We start from the raw sequence: 12,552 nt of genomic DNA on the forward strand, positions 1-12,552 counted from the left end.
TCTATTAACTTTCAACAAATAAGGCATAATACTTAAATTAAAGAACAATTACCTAAGTAAAGTTGATCTTTAGAAATAATGTTATCTAAGCTGCTTTTGAAAACAGTTAAATAGGCAGCTCTACAGTTCATATAAAATATCTCCTCTTCAGTTAGTGGAAATTTCTTTGATTGAGGACTCTCTGAAAGCGTTGATTTCTGACTGGAGAAAGCTGCATCACTTCCTGGACTGCTGGCCATCCTATTAGAAAATAATTTAAAATTTTGTTTTAGTCATTTAATCCTAAAATGCAAATGTCACTTTGCCTTTCAAATGGGGGGAAAAAATCAAGATTAAGTTTTTTTGGTTTTTTTTTTAAGATTAAGGTTTTTATATGTGGAAAAAAGATAAACATTATAATATGTTATGGTTATATTATCATGTTAAGCTAGAATAAGCCTCTGGCAGTTGATTTATATATATATAAATGCTTGTTGCTATCTTCAATAACAAAATATTTTTTAAATGTATTAAGTTGTTTAAAAGAACAACTATCTCAGAATAAAATTCATTATGCCAAAACATGTACTAACTAGATGTTCCCATATCTAAGAAATAGGTATAATTTAGTAACTACTAACCTAACTTTAGTCTTTAGCATATATATGTATACGGGAGCCAAAAGAACAAAGGCAAAACAAAGATGTAACATAAATACAAAAGAAGAACCATAGGGCAAAGGAAAGGCACACATCTATTCTCTCAAAATAAGAGGACAGTCAGTTGAGACTTCATAGGGTTGTCATGAGGATAAAGTAAATTAACACATATGAAGCACATAGAACAGTGCCTGGCATATAATAAGTGCTAAATAAACTGTAGATAGGGTGAAATTGCAAAATAATGAGAATTTGAATATAATGTGATTGGCAGTTGGTATCCATCTCCACAGTAGGGTCAACTGTCTTTTCACTAACATCTCAGTAATGCAACCCCACGTTTTAAATGACTGAATTTTAAAAATCCCATGCATAGCATTATCCTGAGATTTTACTGTATCCTATGACTCCCAATAATGATGTTAATAACAACAACAACAACAACAACAACAACAACAACAACAACAACAACAACGTTTGGGATTCTATAGCACCTCTGCTCATAAGAGCTTAAAGAACTGTATATATCTTGATTTATACCTACAACAGTGGTCAGGTATTTTTTGCCCATTTATACATAAGGAAATTGAGGGGCAGAGATGTCATTCAGCTAATAGTAAGTAGCAAAAGGCAGTAAATTTCAATAACAGTTTCTTCTTTATTAATGTGAATGAAGGCTTCCTGAATAACAGTTACTATGAGGCACTAAATTGTGCTGGTGTTCTAACAGCTTCCAACATTATTTTATCCAGCTTTGACTTCTAAAAATACATTCCAACCTAATAAATTGAATATTTCAAGTTCAACAATAAGACGACACAGGTAGGGTCCCCTTCAGGACTCATTGGATTCTTACTCAGGAGGCCTAAATCACTTGCACCTTCTTGAATTATATAGGTCTTTTACACTTGGGAAAGAAAGATAATAATCGCTTATCATGGATGAAGTACCCTATTTATAATACACAGACCGCCTGCCTGACACTTTCATATTACACCAGATTTAGAAGGACCCCATAGGGATGTGGTGTCACAGTCTGGTTACTGCAAATTGTATCACTGTAATTAAGCATCATAGTTTTAAACACATATGCATGCACGCATCTCCTCACAAATGTGAAAGAAAACTGTTCCAATAAGGAAGAGAATGAACGTTCATTTTGCAACCAGCAGTTTTAAAATGTAAGTTGTTTTTTAAGATCGTCCTCGAATACTCTTTCCAAACAAGGTGACTCCCTTACGTGAAAATCCCACGGCAGGAATGTTCCAGAATTCTATTTTTTCCCCGTCTCTGTGACGAGAGACTAAACTGAATCTTAAATAAATATATAATTGCACCCCTCAGGCTTGGAAACCTCCTGCATTTAAAAGTCCAGCCAGAGACCAAGACAGGGGCCTAGAGAGTTCACTGCAGCAAACCGCTCCATAAATAACCAGCCACACAATAGCAAGAAAAATAAACTGTTAACAAGCGCCTAAGGCTTCTAAAGGACAAGGTGAAGGCAGAGCGCCATCCAGTCACCGTCCCTACACAGAAATACTTCCACAGCTTTTCTCGGGCTACATCTCTCTATTTCTGTATTCCTCTGGGCATAACACTGCATTGACATGTACATTTTAGGTACAGACATGGAGCAAGTGTACGTAAGACGGAGAAGTAAAAGAAGCAGGTGGAGAAAAGGAAGCCGAACAGTGAGGGACGCAGCGGGCGAAGACACAGACAACGAGCTGCTTGATACCTAACTGCAGGTCACAAACGAGAAAGCGCAAGCGGTTCTCCTCACGGATTCCACGATCCTCTCACAGCCGCCGGACCGTCCTCGGCCTTCCTTCAATTACCATGGCAACAGCACCTCTCCGCCACCGGAAACAAGGTATAGAGCACCTCCCCAAACGGTCCGGCTAGAAACTAAGGACGGCTTATCCAGAACGACCAGAGATGGCTCTGTCCTTCTTCTGTCGGGGGGCTGTTCTAGTCAGAGCCGTGAGAGAGAGTCCTGCGTTGCCCTAGCAGGTACTGGGTGCGGCCCTAAGCGTAGACTCCTCTCCCTCCTTCCCGGCATACAGTGGGATCCCTTGTTGCCGGGAGAGGGTTTTCGGCGGAAGGCGTTGAGTGTGACACAGCGTCGAGTGCCCATTCACCCGCGCTTTTCAGACTCTGGCGTTTCCCTCGGAAGAGGCTGTTTTCGGGAGAGGTTGCTCAGTGGTTGTATCTAGCTGGAGACGTGCCTCCTCGAATGTTGAAATGCCGTAAGTATCTCTACCCGAGGTGTTTCTGTGTGTTGGGCCCCTCTCTGTGCTAGAAGAGTGGACATTATGTGGCCCGTTAACCTTTTTCGTTTTCCTACTTTTCTGAGGGTATATTTGTATCTTCGTCGACAGTTCCTGGTGCTTGGTACTCTCACCCCACCTCTGCTGCGTTCCCAGCCGTTCTTATCCGGTAGTCTTTGTCCACTTTAATTCTGATTGTCCAAGGCTTTTGACAGATTATTTACAGGCCGCATTTAGTGATTTAGCTTGAAATAATTTTAAATGTGGTTAACATACCAAGAATAGGACAGTGTAGACTTGAAACACGCCGTGTAATTTGTTAAAGCCCTTTAGTACATAGATTAGTGTGGCGAGTTCATATAAACCTGTGGGAGAACACATGGACTGGTTTCCAAGAGACCTGGATGCAGCTCTCAAATGAAGAAGCGTAGCCAGTTCTGTAAAGAACTGTCCAACGTTGGGCAATTCACTTGTGAACATTGGGCTTCAGTTTTCTTACTTTTCATTGCCCTGTGGAAACTTTTTTTCAGTACAGTAAAGAACTTTTTCTTTGCGGTGAGGGGGATAACATGTGAAATTCTCTGGCTGCCTCTTGTCCCCAGGCTGGTTTAAGTACCCACTCCTGTGCTCTTCTAGAGTAACTTACTCCTCGGTGATTTTCAGGTTTGAGCCAATGCAAAGTAACACAGGGTCGTGGGAGGGAGGATATTTGTATCAAATACGAATTGACATTAAAGTGGAAAGATGTGCAGATATAATAACCTACCTTTATTGAATATTTAGTTATGTTTTGGGTACTGTGTTTAGCAATTTACTTACATTTTCTTATTGAATCCTAAAAAAAGGACCTTAGGATGTAGGTATTGCTGTTACCTCAAATTTCCAGAGAGGGAAACTAAACACCTAATAAGGTATCCTACAGACAGGTTATCACTAAATACATGTTTCACTTATACCCTTAAAAGTTATGGATTATTGAAGAGGTTTTCCTTTCCCCAGAATTAAGTAAAAAAACTTGTCTCCCTACCGTTGCCATAGAAAAATAACCCAGTTAGCACTTCTACAAAGCTGCAAGGATAATGTGGCAAAATCCCTACTAAATAGGAATATAATGGAAACTGGGGTGTATTTGCTTAACAAGTGGTGATACTTCCTGAACTATGCTCCTGTTCTGCAATAAGTAGTAGGGAACCAAAAAAACAAAACAAACTGTTAAATGTGGAACTTTTGGACAACCGTTTTCCTTACATATTAACAGGTACATGTTATATTAGAAGAGTCTGTAGTAATTATATTCTGACAATACATACATAACCTTAAAATTCAGGTTGACATCTCAAATATGTAGCATCTTCACTGAGTTTATTTTGGCAAAGTGATTTAAGACCAAATTAATGGTCTTAAATGCTAAAGTATTTTGGTAGAGGATCTCCCCAATTGTTAGTAGACTTATTTTTCAATGTAGTTAAATTGCAGGGTCACAAATAGCGTTGCAAAAAGTCAATATAGCAAGGTACATATGAAGGTGGTATAGTTTTAACTGATGTTGAGATGATGACTTTTTTGTAAGCACTTGGTATTTTTAGTATGGAATTGTGTGATCCATCTCCTTTCTAATTTCTTTGAACCTTGACTGGAAAAAATGTAATGAGTAATTGTGGAAATATACATGGCCTAAATGAATCTAAAATAAATAATAAGGAGCAAATGCCCAGTGACATTAGAGTGGATGGATGAACCTTAAAAACACTGAGTAAATGAGCCAATTCATAGAAGACTATATATAGTATACTATCTTTATAAAGCTTTAGAACAAGCAAAAATAAACTATCATTTAGGATTATGTATGTATGTGATAAGACTGTTAAGGAGGGGAAAAAAACAGAAATGATAAACAGAAAATTCAGTTTAATGGTTGCCCCCTGGGAAAAGCAGATGGAATAGAGAAGGAGCATTCAGGTGTACCCATCCATATTGGTAATGATCTAGTTCTTAAATTGTGTGGTGAGTTTATGGGTGTTTATTTTCTTATTATGCTTCATAATTTGATTATTTTCATGTATTCTTTAGTATGCATCATATACCACTTAAAATGTTATTAAAGGAATTATAGATTACTTATCTTGAATTAAGTTCTTAATAAGTATAGTTTTCTCTGCCTTCAGTTTGGTCCTATAAGGCAGATGCTATCTTGGAACTGGGGAAACAAAAGACTTAGAAAATGCTGCTCCTAGTTTCATTTGGCTAATCATCTTCCCTTTCAAATTTGCTTCTCCTGTGTATACATAAATTAGTGGCACCACCATTTCTCTGTCTAGGTTGAAACCTTAATTTTTTTTTTTTTTGATTTGAAGACATCAAAGTAAGGCAAACCAGGGTTTGAATCTTGGTTCTGCTGCTTTACCAACTGTATGACCTTTAGATTGTTACTCAGTGATATCATAGATTAGTATAGTTATTCAATAAATATTTATTAATTGAATAAGTAGCTGCTTTGAAAAGATTTCATCTTATATAGACAAATTTCACGCCATGTTTATATTTACACAATACTAAAGTCAGTCACACTTATATAATAGCTCTTGCCATAAATAATGAAATCCCATTCTAGTGCATTTTTCCACTTTACGTCTTTTCCTTTGCAAAGCTTCCTAGTACTTCTTGCTTAGTCTTTCTAATTGGTGTGGATCATCATGCTAATTCAGCCAAGAACATTCCATCTATTCCTGTGAGAGTTAATTTTATTCTGTTCCAAGCTATAGACTGAATTAAGGTTATAAAGTTGAAATAGCTTTAGTCTTGGAGGAAACTGTTTTCAACAGAATTTCTGTGGGGTCCATTCTGATGATGTATTCATAAAAATCTGAGAGTTTTCTGAGAGAACTTTAAAATAGACTTTCTTTTCCTTAATAATAGAAAATACATAAATATTCTGGATATGATTAACTATTTTATTACACCTATTTGGGTTTGCAGTCTTGATGGTGGTAGTGCCCGGTACAGTGATTTTTACTGTTGTGGATTGATTATAAAGAAAAAGGGAATGAAATAATGTGTCAGGGCAAGTAAAAGTTAACCATTTAATAAACATCCTTTGAATCATAGTAGATATTCAAAATTACATGAATTCTTTTACTTTAAATGCATTGTTAAAAGAAGATAAAAGTTGTTAATACTTGATGTAAGTATGAAAAACATGAATTTTAAACACAATTCTTTCCTCCTTATAAAAGTCAATGAAAGAAGTAAAGACAGAAATTATGAAGGTATAATACAGCCTTGTAATAATGGCATGAGGTATTTGATAGACTAAGCCTTGGGGTACTGGTAAGGAAGAGTTAAACTTGAGACTTTACAGTTAAGCTGGGAAAGTCTCTTACAGTTAAGGGAGTATAAATGATCCTTATTTGGTATGGATCCCTTGGCTAGTGAATTTAAATGTACATCTTTGGAGGACAGCATCCTCAATTTAGACCCCACATTTTTCACAGGTTAAGATCAACCAAATGTCCAAAATTATAGATAACCAAACATAAAAGGAAACAAATTACAATGAGTGAGTTAAAATATGTAGTAACCAATGGATTTAGATCCCAAAGATTTATACAGTGAGATTGTCAGAGATACAGTATAAAATAATTGAACAGAATACTTAAAGAAATAAAAAGTTGAATCACAAAAATTAGCAAGTAATGAGACTACCCAAAATGACCAGGCAGATTTTAAACTACAATGATTAGAATGTTCAGAAACAGAAAAATACAGTTGTTGAAATAAAAGCTCAGTAGATGGAGTCCCATTTCAAAGTAGCTTATATTGGACTGAATCTTCCATAGATAAAAATTTTAAACTCTGGACAAAATATGAAAAACAACTTCTTGAAGGCACTGGAGAGTAACCATACCAGGCAGAAATTGGAGGGGAGTTGATCCTTAAAAAAGAGGACTACAATGTGCAAGGTTTGCATTTAAATTTTTTTACCCAAGGTCAGTCCATTTGGTGTATTACACCTAGATCTCAAGCAGAAAGCTCCAGTTTTACTGGCTTGAAGAGTTGAGATAAAAGCTTGGGATTACCAGAGTTGCTGGAAAATAAAGGGAAGATCCTAAAAAGCAGATAACCCCCAAATCTGGTTATAAATTGCCAGAATCCTTGGTGGATCCCTTAACTGCACATGAATTGAAGATCTTCCATGAAGCCTGGCAGGAAGTGACAGCTGGGATGATGAACAGAGATTTCAGCTGCTACCCATCACTAGGGAGACAGATTTTACAGTCTGAGTTTAGTCAAGTTCAATTCCTGCTAGAACAAAACAACACTATTAAGAGTAAGATAACAGAATCCAGAGTCTCTATGTCACACCATCTGCAATGTCCAAAATACAATAAAATGCCAGACATGCAAAGAAACAAGAAAATATGACTCATCATTGAGAGAAAAAATAAATTGAAATTGACCCCAAGATGACCTAGATTTTAGAATTAGCAGACAAAGGCTTTAAAGCACCTACTATAAATATATTCAAGAACTTAAAGGCAAAAAAAAGTGGTCATAATGAAAGGACATATGAGGGATCCTAGAAGAGTTTTACATTTGCGTAAAGTGGTGTATTAAGTCTAAATGAACCATGATATGTTAAAAGGGCATATTGTAATCCTCAGAGTAAGTTCTAAAAAAAATGCAAAGAGGTGTACATAAAAATCAATAGAAGAATTGAAATGGTATACTAAAAAAATATTTAGTTGACTCAAAAGAAGGCAGATAAGATGAGAGGAATGAAAAACAAATGGGACAGATAAAAAACAAGTAGCAAAATGTAGATCCAGCTGTATAATTACATTAAGTCCAAGTGCAGTAAGAACACCAATGAAACTGTAGAGAATATCAGACTAGATTTTAAAACACATATGTATACTATATATGTGTATATATACATATATGTGTGCATATACATATATCCCAACTCATTTAATCCTCTTAACACTGATACCACCCTAATCTGATGCCAAAATATGATAAAGTAATTGTAAGAAAATTGCTAGCCAATATGTTTCATGAACATGGAATCAAAAATTTGTAGCAAAAAAATTAGCAAATATAATTCAGCAATTATAAAAGGGACAATACATCATCCAAATAGACTTTATCCCAAGAATGCAGTTTTTTCAATATTTGAAAATCAGTGTTTTTAAACAGAGAATAAAGGATGGTTTTTATCAAAGCTGCAGCTGCCTCTACCTAGCTGCTTTGGTCAAAAAGGAGCTCAGAGTCATATACCCCGAGAAAAATAAAATTCAAAAGACACATACACCTCAATGTTCATAGCAGCACTATTTACAATAGCCAAAACATGGAAACAACCCAAATGTCCATCAGTGAATGACTGGATAAAGAAGATACACACACACACACACACACACACACACACACACACACACACACACACATATACACATACATACACACACGCGATGGAATACTACTCAGCCATAAAAAAGAATGAAATAATACCATTTGCAGCAACGTGGATAGACCTGGAGATCATCATTCTAAGTGAAGTGGGCTGGAGAGAGAAAGAAAAATGCCATACAATACCACTTATATGTGGAATCTTAAAAAAAAGACACAAGTGAACTCATTATTTATAACTTAGATGATTGATTTCTTGAATATGTGTAAGCACATTTTATTGTCCTTTATGATTGGACTACTGCATTCTGTTGATTCTTATTTTGTGGTTGACTTTATTCCTTTGATAACTATGTAGGGCTAAAAAGCTAAAGCTCTAATTTATTCTTAGAAACAATCATCAGTACATATATGTAAACTAAAAAAATAATGTGTAGTATATTGTATACATGTATCTACTTGCAGTATAATATATATGTGCAAACTGTAATAATTATACCTAATAAAACTGAAAAAGGAAAAAAAAAAGAAAAGGAGCGAAGAGTGACAGTTTTCCTGGGTGGTTGCTGTTCTGTTTGCTGTAACCAATCTGCAACATTTCAGAAAAAGACAGTTCCCATTGTACCTGCCATTTCTCAGCTGTGCCAGAGGAAGATTCCATGATGGCCAAAGTTGAGCTTTCTGCTGAAAGAGGACTCTGGAGTCATGATAGTGTTGGAACACAGGAGCCTTAGGACCTGGTTTCGCCTGAATTTTCCTTGCTGTGTCTGATACCGAAGAATCTTGAATATATCAGCTTATTGCTAGAGCTATGCTTGAGAATAAGATCTGTTACCAGTAAAGATGTCTTCATCTGTGATTGTGGATCTACAAAGTTGGGAGAGAAACACTATGGGAAGAGGTAAGCTAGGAGACTATAGGCTTTTTTAGGTGGAGACATTGACATTTGTTTTCTGCTAATGTTGGTACCTGGCATTTAAGTGACCAATTAAATAATCCTGGATATGGATGGATGGATAGATACATACATACATACATACGTATATACTAAAGGAGATAATAGTTCTAAGCAAAACACACCTATTCATGATAAAATAAAAAGTCAGCAGTCTAAGACAGAAGGGAATTTACTCCTATGAAAAACTTAATAAATACCATGCTTAGTACTGAATACTTTTTCTAGGATGAGGAACAAGGCAAGAATTCATCCTTTCACAACTTCTATTCAACAAATCACTAAAAAGAAAGGAAATGCATAAATGTTGGAAAGGAAAAAGTAAAATTGGCAATCTGCCAATGATATGATCATGAACATAGAAAATCCTAAGGAAGCTGTAAAACAAAATTATTTAGCAAAGATGCAGAGCACAAGATCAGTGATATAAAAATCAATTATTTTTCTACATTTTAACAAAAACACCTAGAAATTGAAACTTTTTTCCATTTATTATTATGTTAAAAAATAAAATATTTATGATTTTTACAAGAGACATGCAGGATTTCTACTGTGAAAAATACAAAATGTTGCTTAGAGAAAAATAAAGGTTTAAATAAATAGGGGCATGCTTATGGACCAGAAGACTCTATATTAAAATGTTAGTTCTCTCCAATTGATCTTTAGATTCAATGCATTTCCTCTCAATTCTAGCAAACATTTTAAAGAAATAGAAAAACTGATTTTCAAAAATTTTTTGAAAGGCAGAGGACTTACAGTATCCAAAATACTCTTGGGAAAGAAGAATGAAGTTGGAGTACATACACTAACTAGACTGAACTACTAGATAAAGTGATAATGAAATCAATGTGGTTTAGGCATAAGAGCAAATAGATAAAATGGAAAAGAAAAAAAAAATCCAGAAATAGACCTAACTAGGTGCCAAAGTAATTCAGTGGGGAAAGAGAAATCTTCCCAAAACCATATGGAAAAACAAACCAAACAACCTTAACTTCTATCATATACCATATATTAAAAATTAAATTGAGATATAGCATAGTCCTAAATGTAAACAGTAAACTTTCTGGAAGGAAATATATAAGGATATTGTTACAACTCAGGGTAGATAAAATTTCATACAAGTTTCAAAAAGCAACTATAAAAGAATAAAATTGATAAATTAGACTATATCTAAATTTTAAACTTCTCATCAAAAGACACCGTTAAAAATGAATTGTAAAGTAATGACTAGGAGAAAATATAAGACATATCAGACAAAGGATCTATATTTAAAATAATGTAAAGAACTCTTACAACTTAATAGTAAAAAGACAAAAACCTCATTAAAATAATAATTAAAAGACTTGAACCAATACCTAATAAAAGAAGTTATATAAATGGCAAATAAGCATTTGATTAGACATTGGGGAAATACAAGTTAAAACTAAATTGAAATTCTTTTTAATACCCAGTGAAATGACTATATAGCTGACTCTTGAATGACACAAGTTTGAACTGCGAAGGCCCACTTACATGCAATTTAGTACTACGCTATCTGTGGTTGGTTGAATCAACTGATGCAGAACCACAGATACAGAGGGCCTACTGTAAAGTTATATGTGGATTTTTGACTGCAACGTCAATGCCCCTAACCCCCATATTGTTCAAGAGTCAATTACATGTGCATTTAAAATTTTAAGAATATTGGGTGAATATTGAATCTTAGTAGATTTGCCTTGCACAGAGGTATGAGTTGGCACTTCTTAAACTAGTTTCTGTATACTCTATACTTGAGAGACTAATAAGTATATTGCAGATAATGGGAGCTATTGAATGAGGAATTTAAAATATATTGCCTTTGCATTGGTGATATTGATATGATGTCATGGATATAAAGATCCAGGTAGATACAAAAGTGTGTGTGTGTGTGTTTTCTGTATTAGCTCTGTCCATTGCCTGTAAGCAATGAAATAAATAGCAATGAACATATTTTAGTGCCCAGATTTTTATTTCTAAATATCATTGTATACTAAATAGAACCAAGTCTCTTTGAAGCAAAAGCTAATTCCAGGGATGAGGCAGAAAACTTTTTTGTGCTGGAAAATAAGGAAATGCTCAAAGAATTATGGGTACATAAGGTACATTAGAGGCAGTGTAAAAAGGGAACAGTCCAATTGCCAAATCTAGGACAATGACACATCCCAATTCTATCAAAATAATTTCTATATATCAAAATAAATGATAGAAATTGATTATAATCTGTTGGAAAAAATAAAATTCCATGACTCTCTAGTAATATACATAAGTGAATAAATAAGGAGAGGAAAAAAGGAAGCTAGTACTTGAAGTAGAATGCTAATAAACATAAACATGATAGGATTAGAAAATCATCAGTGGTTCTTTAAAAGTGTTGGGAGAAAGTTTATGAAACAAGATATTTACATATAAGGTTTATTTATTACATTGGAGAAAACTGGCAGACAGCATCTTAATGATCAAAATATGTATCACTGATATTGTGACAAACCAATATCATGCTCCTCAAGTTATAATCAAAAGGCTACAGCATTACTTTTGTAATATTTATGGCAAAAAATGCATGACCTCATCATCATGGGAAAATACTAGATAAACCTAAATTGACAGATATTCTATCAAATTACCTGATGTATACTTTTGAAAAATATTATGGTCAATAAAAAGAAAGGTTGAGGAATTGTTTCAGATAAGGGATATTAAAGAGATGGGAAAATTAAATGCAATGAATGATCTAGGATTGGATCCTAGACTTGGTGGGAGGGGGATTGGCTGTAAAAGACATTGGAAAATGAATATTTGTATATATATGCGTGACTGGGATATTATGCTGTACACCCAAAATTGACACATTGTAACTGAGTATACTTCAATTTAAAAAAAAGACATTATTGGAACAAGTGATAAAATTTGAATGTGGACTATTGATAATAATATTGAATCAATGATAAATTTTCTGATTTTGATCAATATACAAAAATCAGTTGCATTTCTATACACTTATGATGAACTACCAGAAAGATAAATTAAGAAAACAATACCACTTACAACTGCATCAAAAAAAGGTACCTAAGAATAAATTTAACCAAGAAAGTGAAAGACTTGTACATTCAAAACTATAAGACATTGATGAAATAAATTGAAGAAGACACAAGTAAATGGAAAGATATTTTATGCTCATGGATTGGAAGAATTAATATTGTTAAAATGTCTATACTACCCAAAGCAATCTACAGATTTGGTGCAATCACTATCAAAATTCCAA

At 34.4% G+C, this 12,552-nt stretch overlaps 2 protein-coding genes and 2 non-coding genes across 10 annotated transcripts in view; 3 read left to right on the top strand and 1 right to left on the bottom strand.

Moving 5' to 3' along the window:
• The window catches only part of EFCAB7 (EF-hand calcium binding domain 7), a 58,289-nt gene extending 55,670 nt beyond the window's left edge, over nucleotides 1-2,619 (bottom strand). For 2 of the 3 annotated variants that reach the window (XM_072974302.1, XM_006205390.4), the window contains exons 1-2: nucleotides 2,377-2,619; nucleotides 53-240 (exon numbers count right to left, since the gene is read on the bottom strand). In XM_072974302.1, coding sequence (XP_072830403.1) covers nucleotides 53-239 — 187 coding nt within the window. In that variant the 5' untranslated portion in view covers nucleotide 240; nucleotides 2,377-2,619. The remainder of the gene's footprint in view (nucleotides 1-52; nucleotides 241-2,376) is intronic. The other variant, XM_031684359.2, reaches the window with a different exon arrangement.
• ITGB3BP (integrin subunit beta 3 binding protein) overlaps nucleotides 2,425-12,552 on the top strand; it is a 67,934-nt gene continuing 57,806 nt past the window's right edge. The window contains exons 1-2 of one of the 5 annotated variants that reach the window (XM_072974304.1): nucleotides 2,425-2,511; nucleotides 2,793-2,887. In XM_072974304.1, coding sequence (XP_072830405.1) covers nucleotides 2,883-2,887 — 5 coding nt within the window. In that variant the 5' untranslated portion in view covers nucleotides 2,425-2,511; nucleotides 2,793-2,882. Of the gene's footprint in view, nucleotides 2,512-2,531; nucleotides 2,652-2,734; nucleotides 2,888-12,552 lie in introns of those variants that run through there. The other 4 variants (XM_072974303.1, XM_072974306.1, XM_072974305.1 and 1 more) reach the window with 4 other exon arrangements.
• LOC140701020 (small nucleolar RNA SNORA16B/SNORA16A family) lies at nucleotides 8,114-8,203 on the top strand. The gene has a single exon (XR_012079790.1). It is a non-coding gene; the product is annotated as a small nucleolar RNA SNORA16B/SNORA16A family (small nucleolar RNA).
• LOC116283135 (small nucleolar RNA SNORA16B/SNORA16A family) lies at nucleotides 8,809-8,932 on the top strand. Its single transcript, XR_004192687.2, has one exon. It is a non-coding gene; the product is annotated as a small nucleolar RNA SNORA16B/SNORA16A family (small nucleolar RNA).

The sequence above is a fragment of the Vicugna pacos genome, chromosome 13 (genome assembly GCF_048564905.1).
Source record: "Vicugna pacos chromosome 13, VicPac4, whole genome shotgun sequence".
Lineage (NCBI taxonomy): Eukaryota > Metazoa > Chordata > Mammalia > Artiodactyla > Camelidae > Vicugna > Vicugna pacos.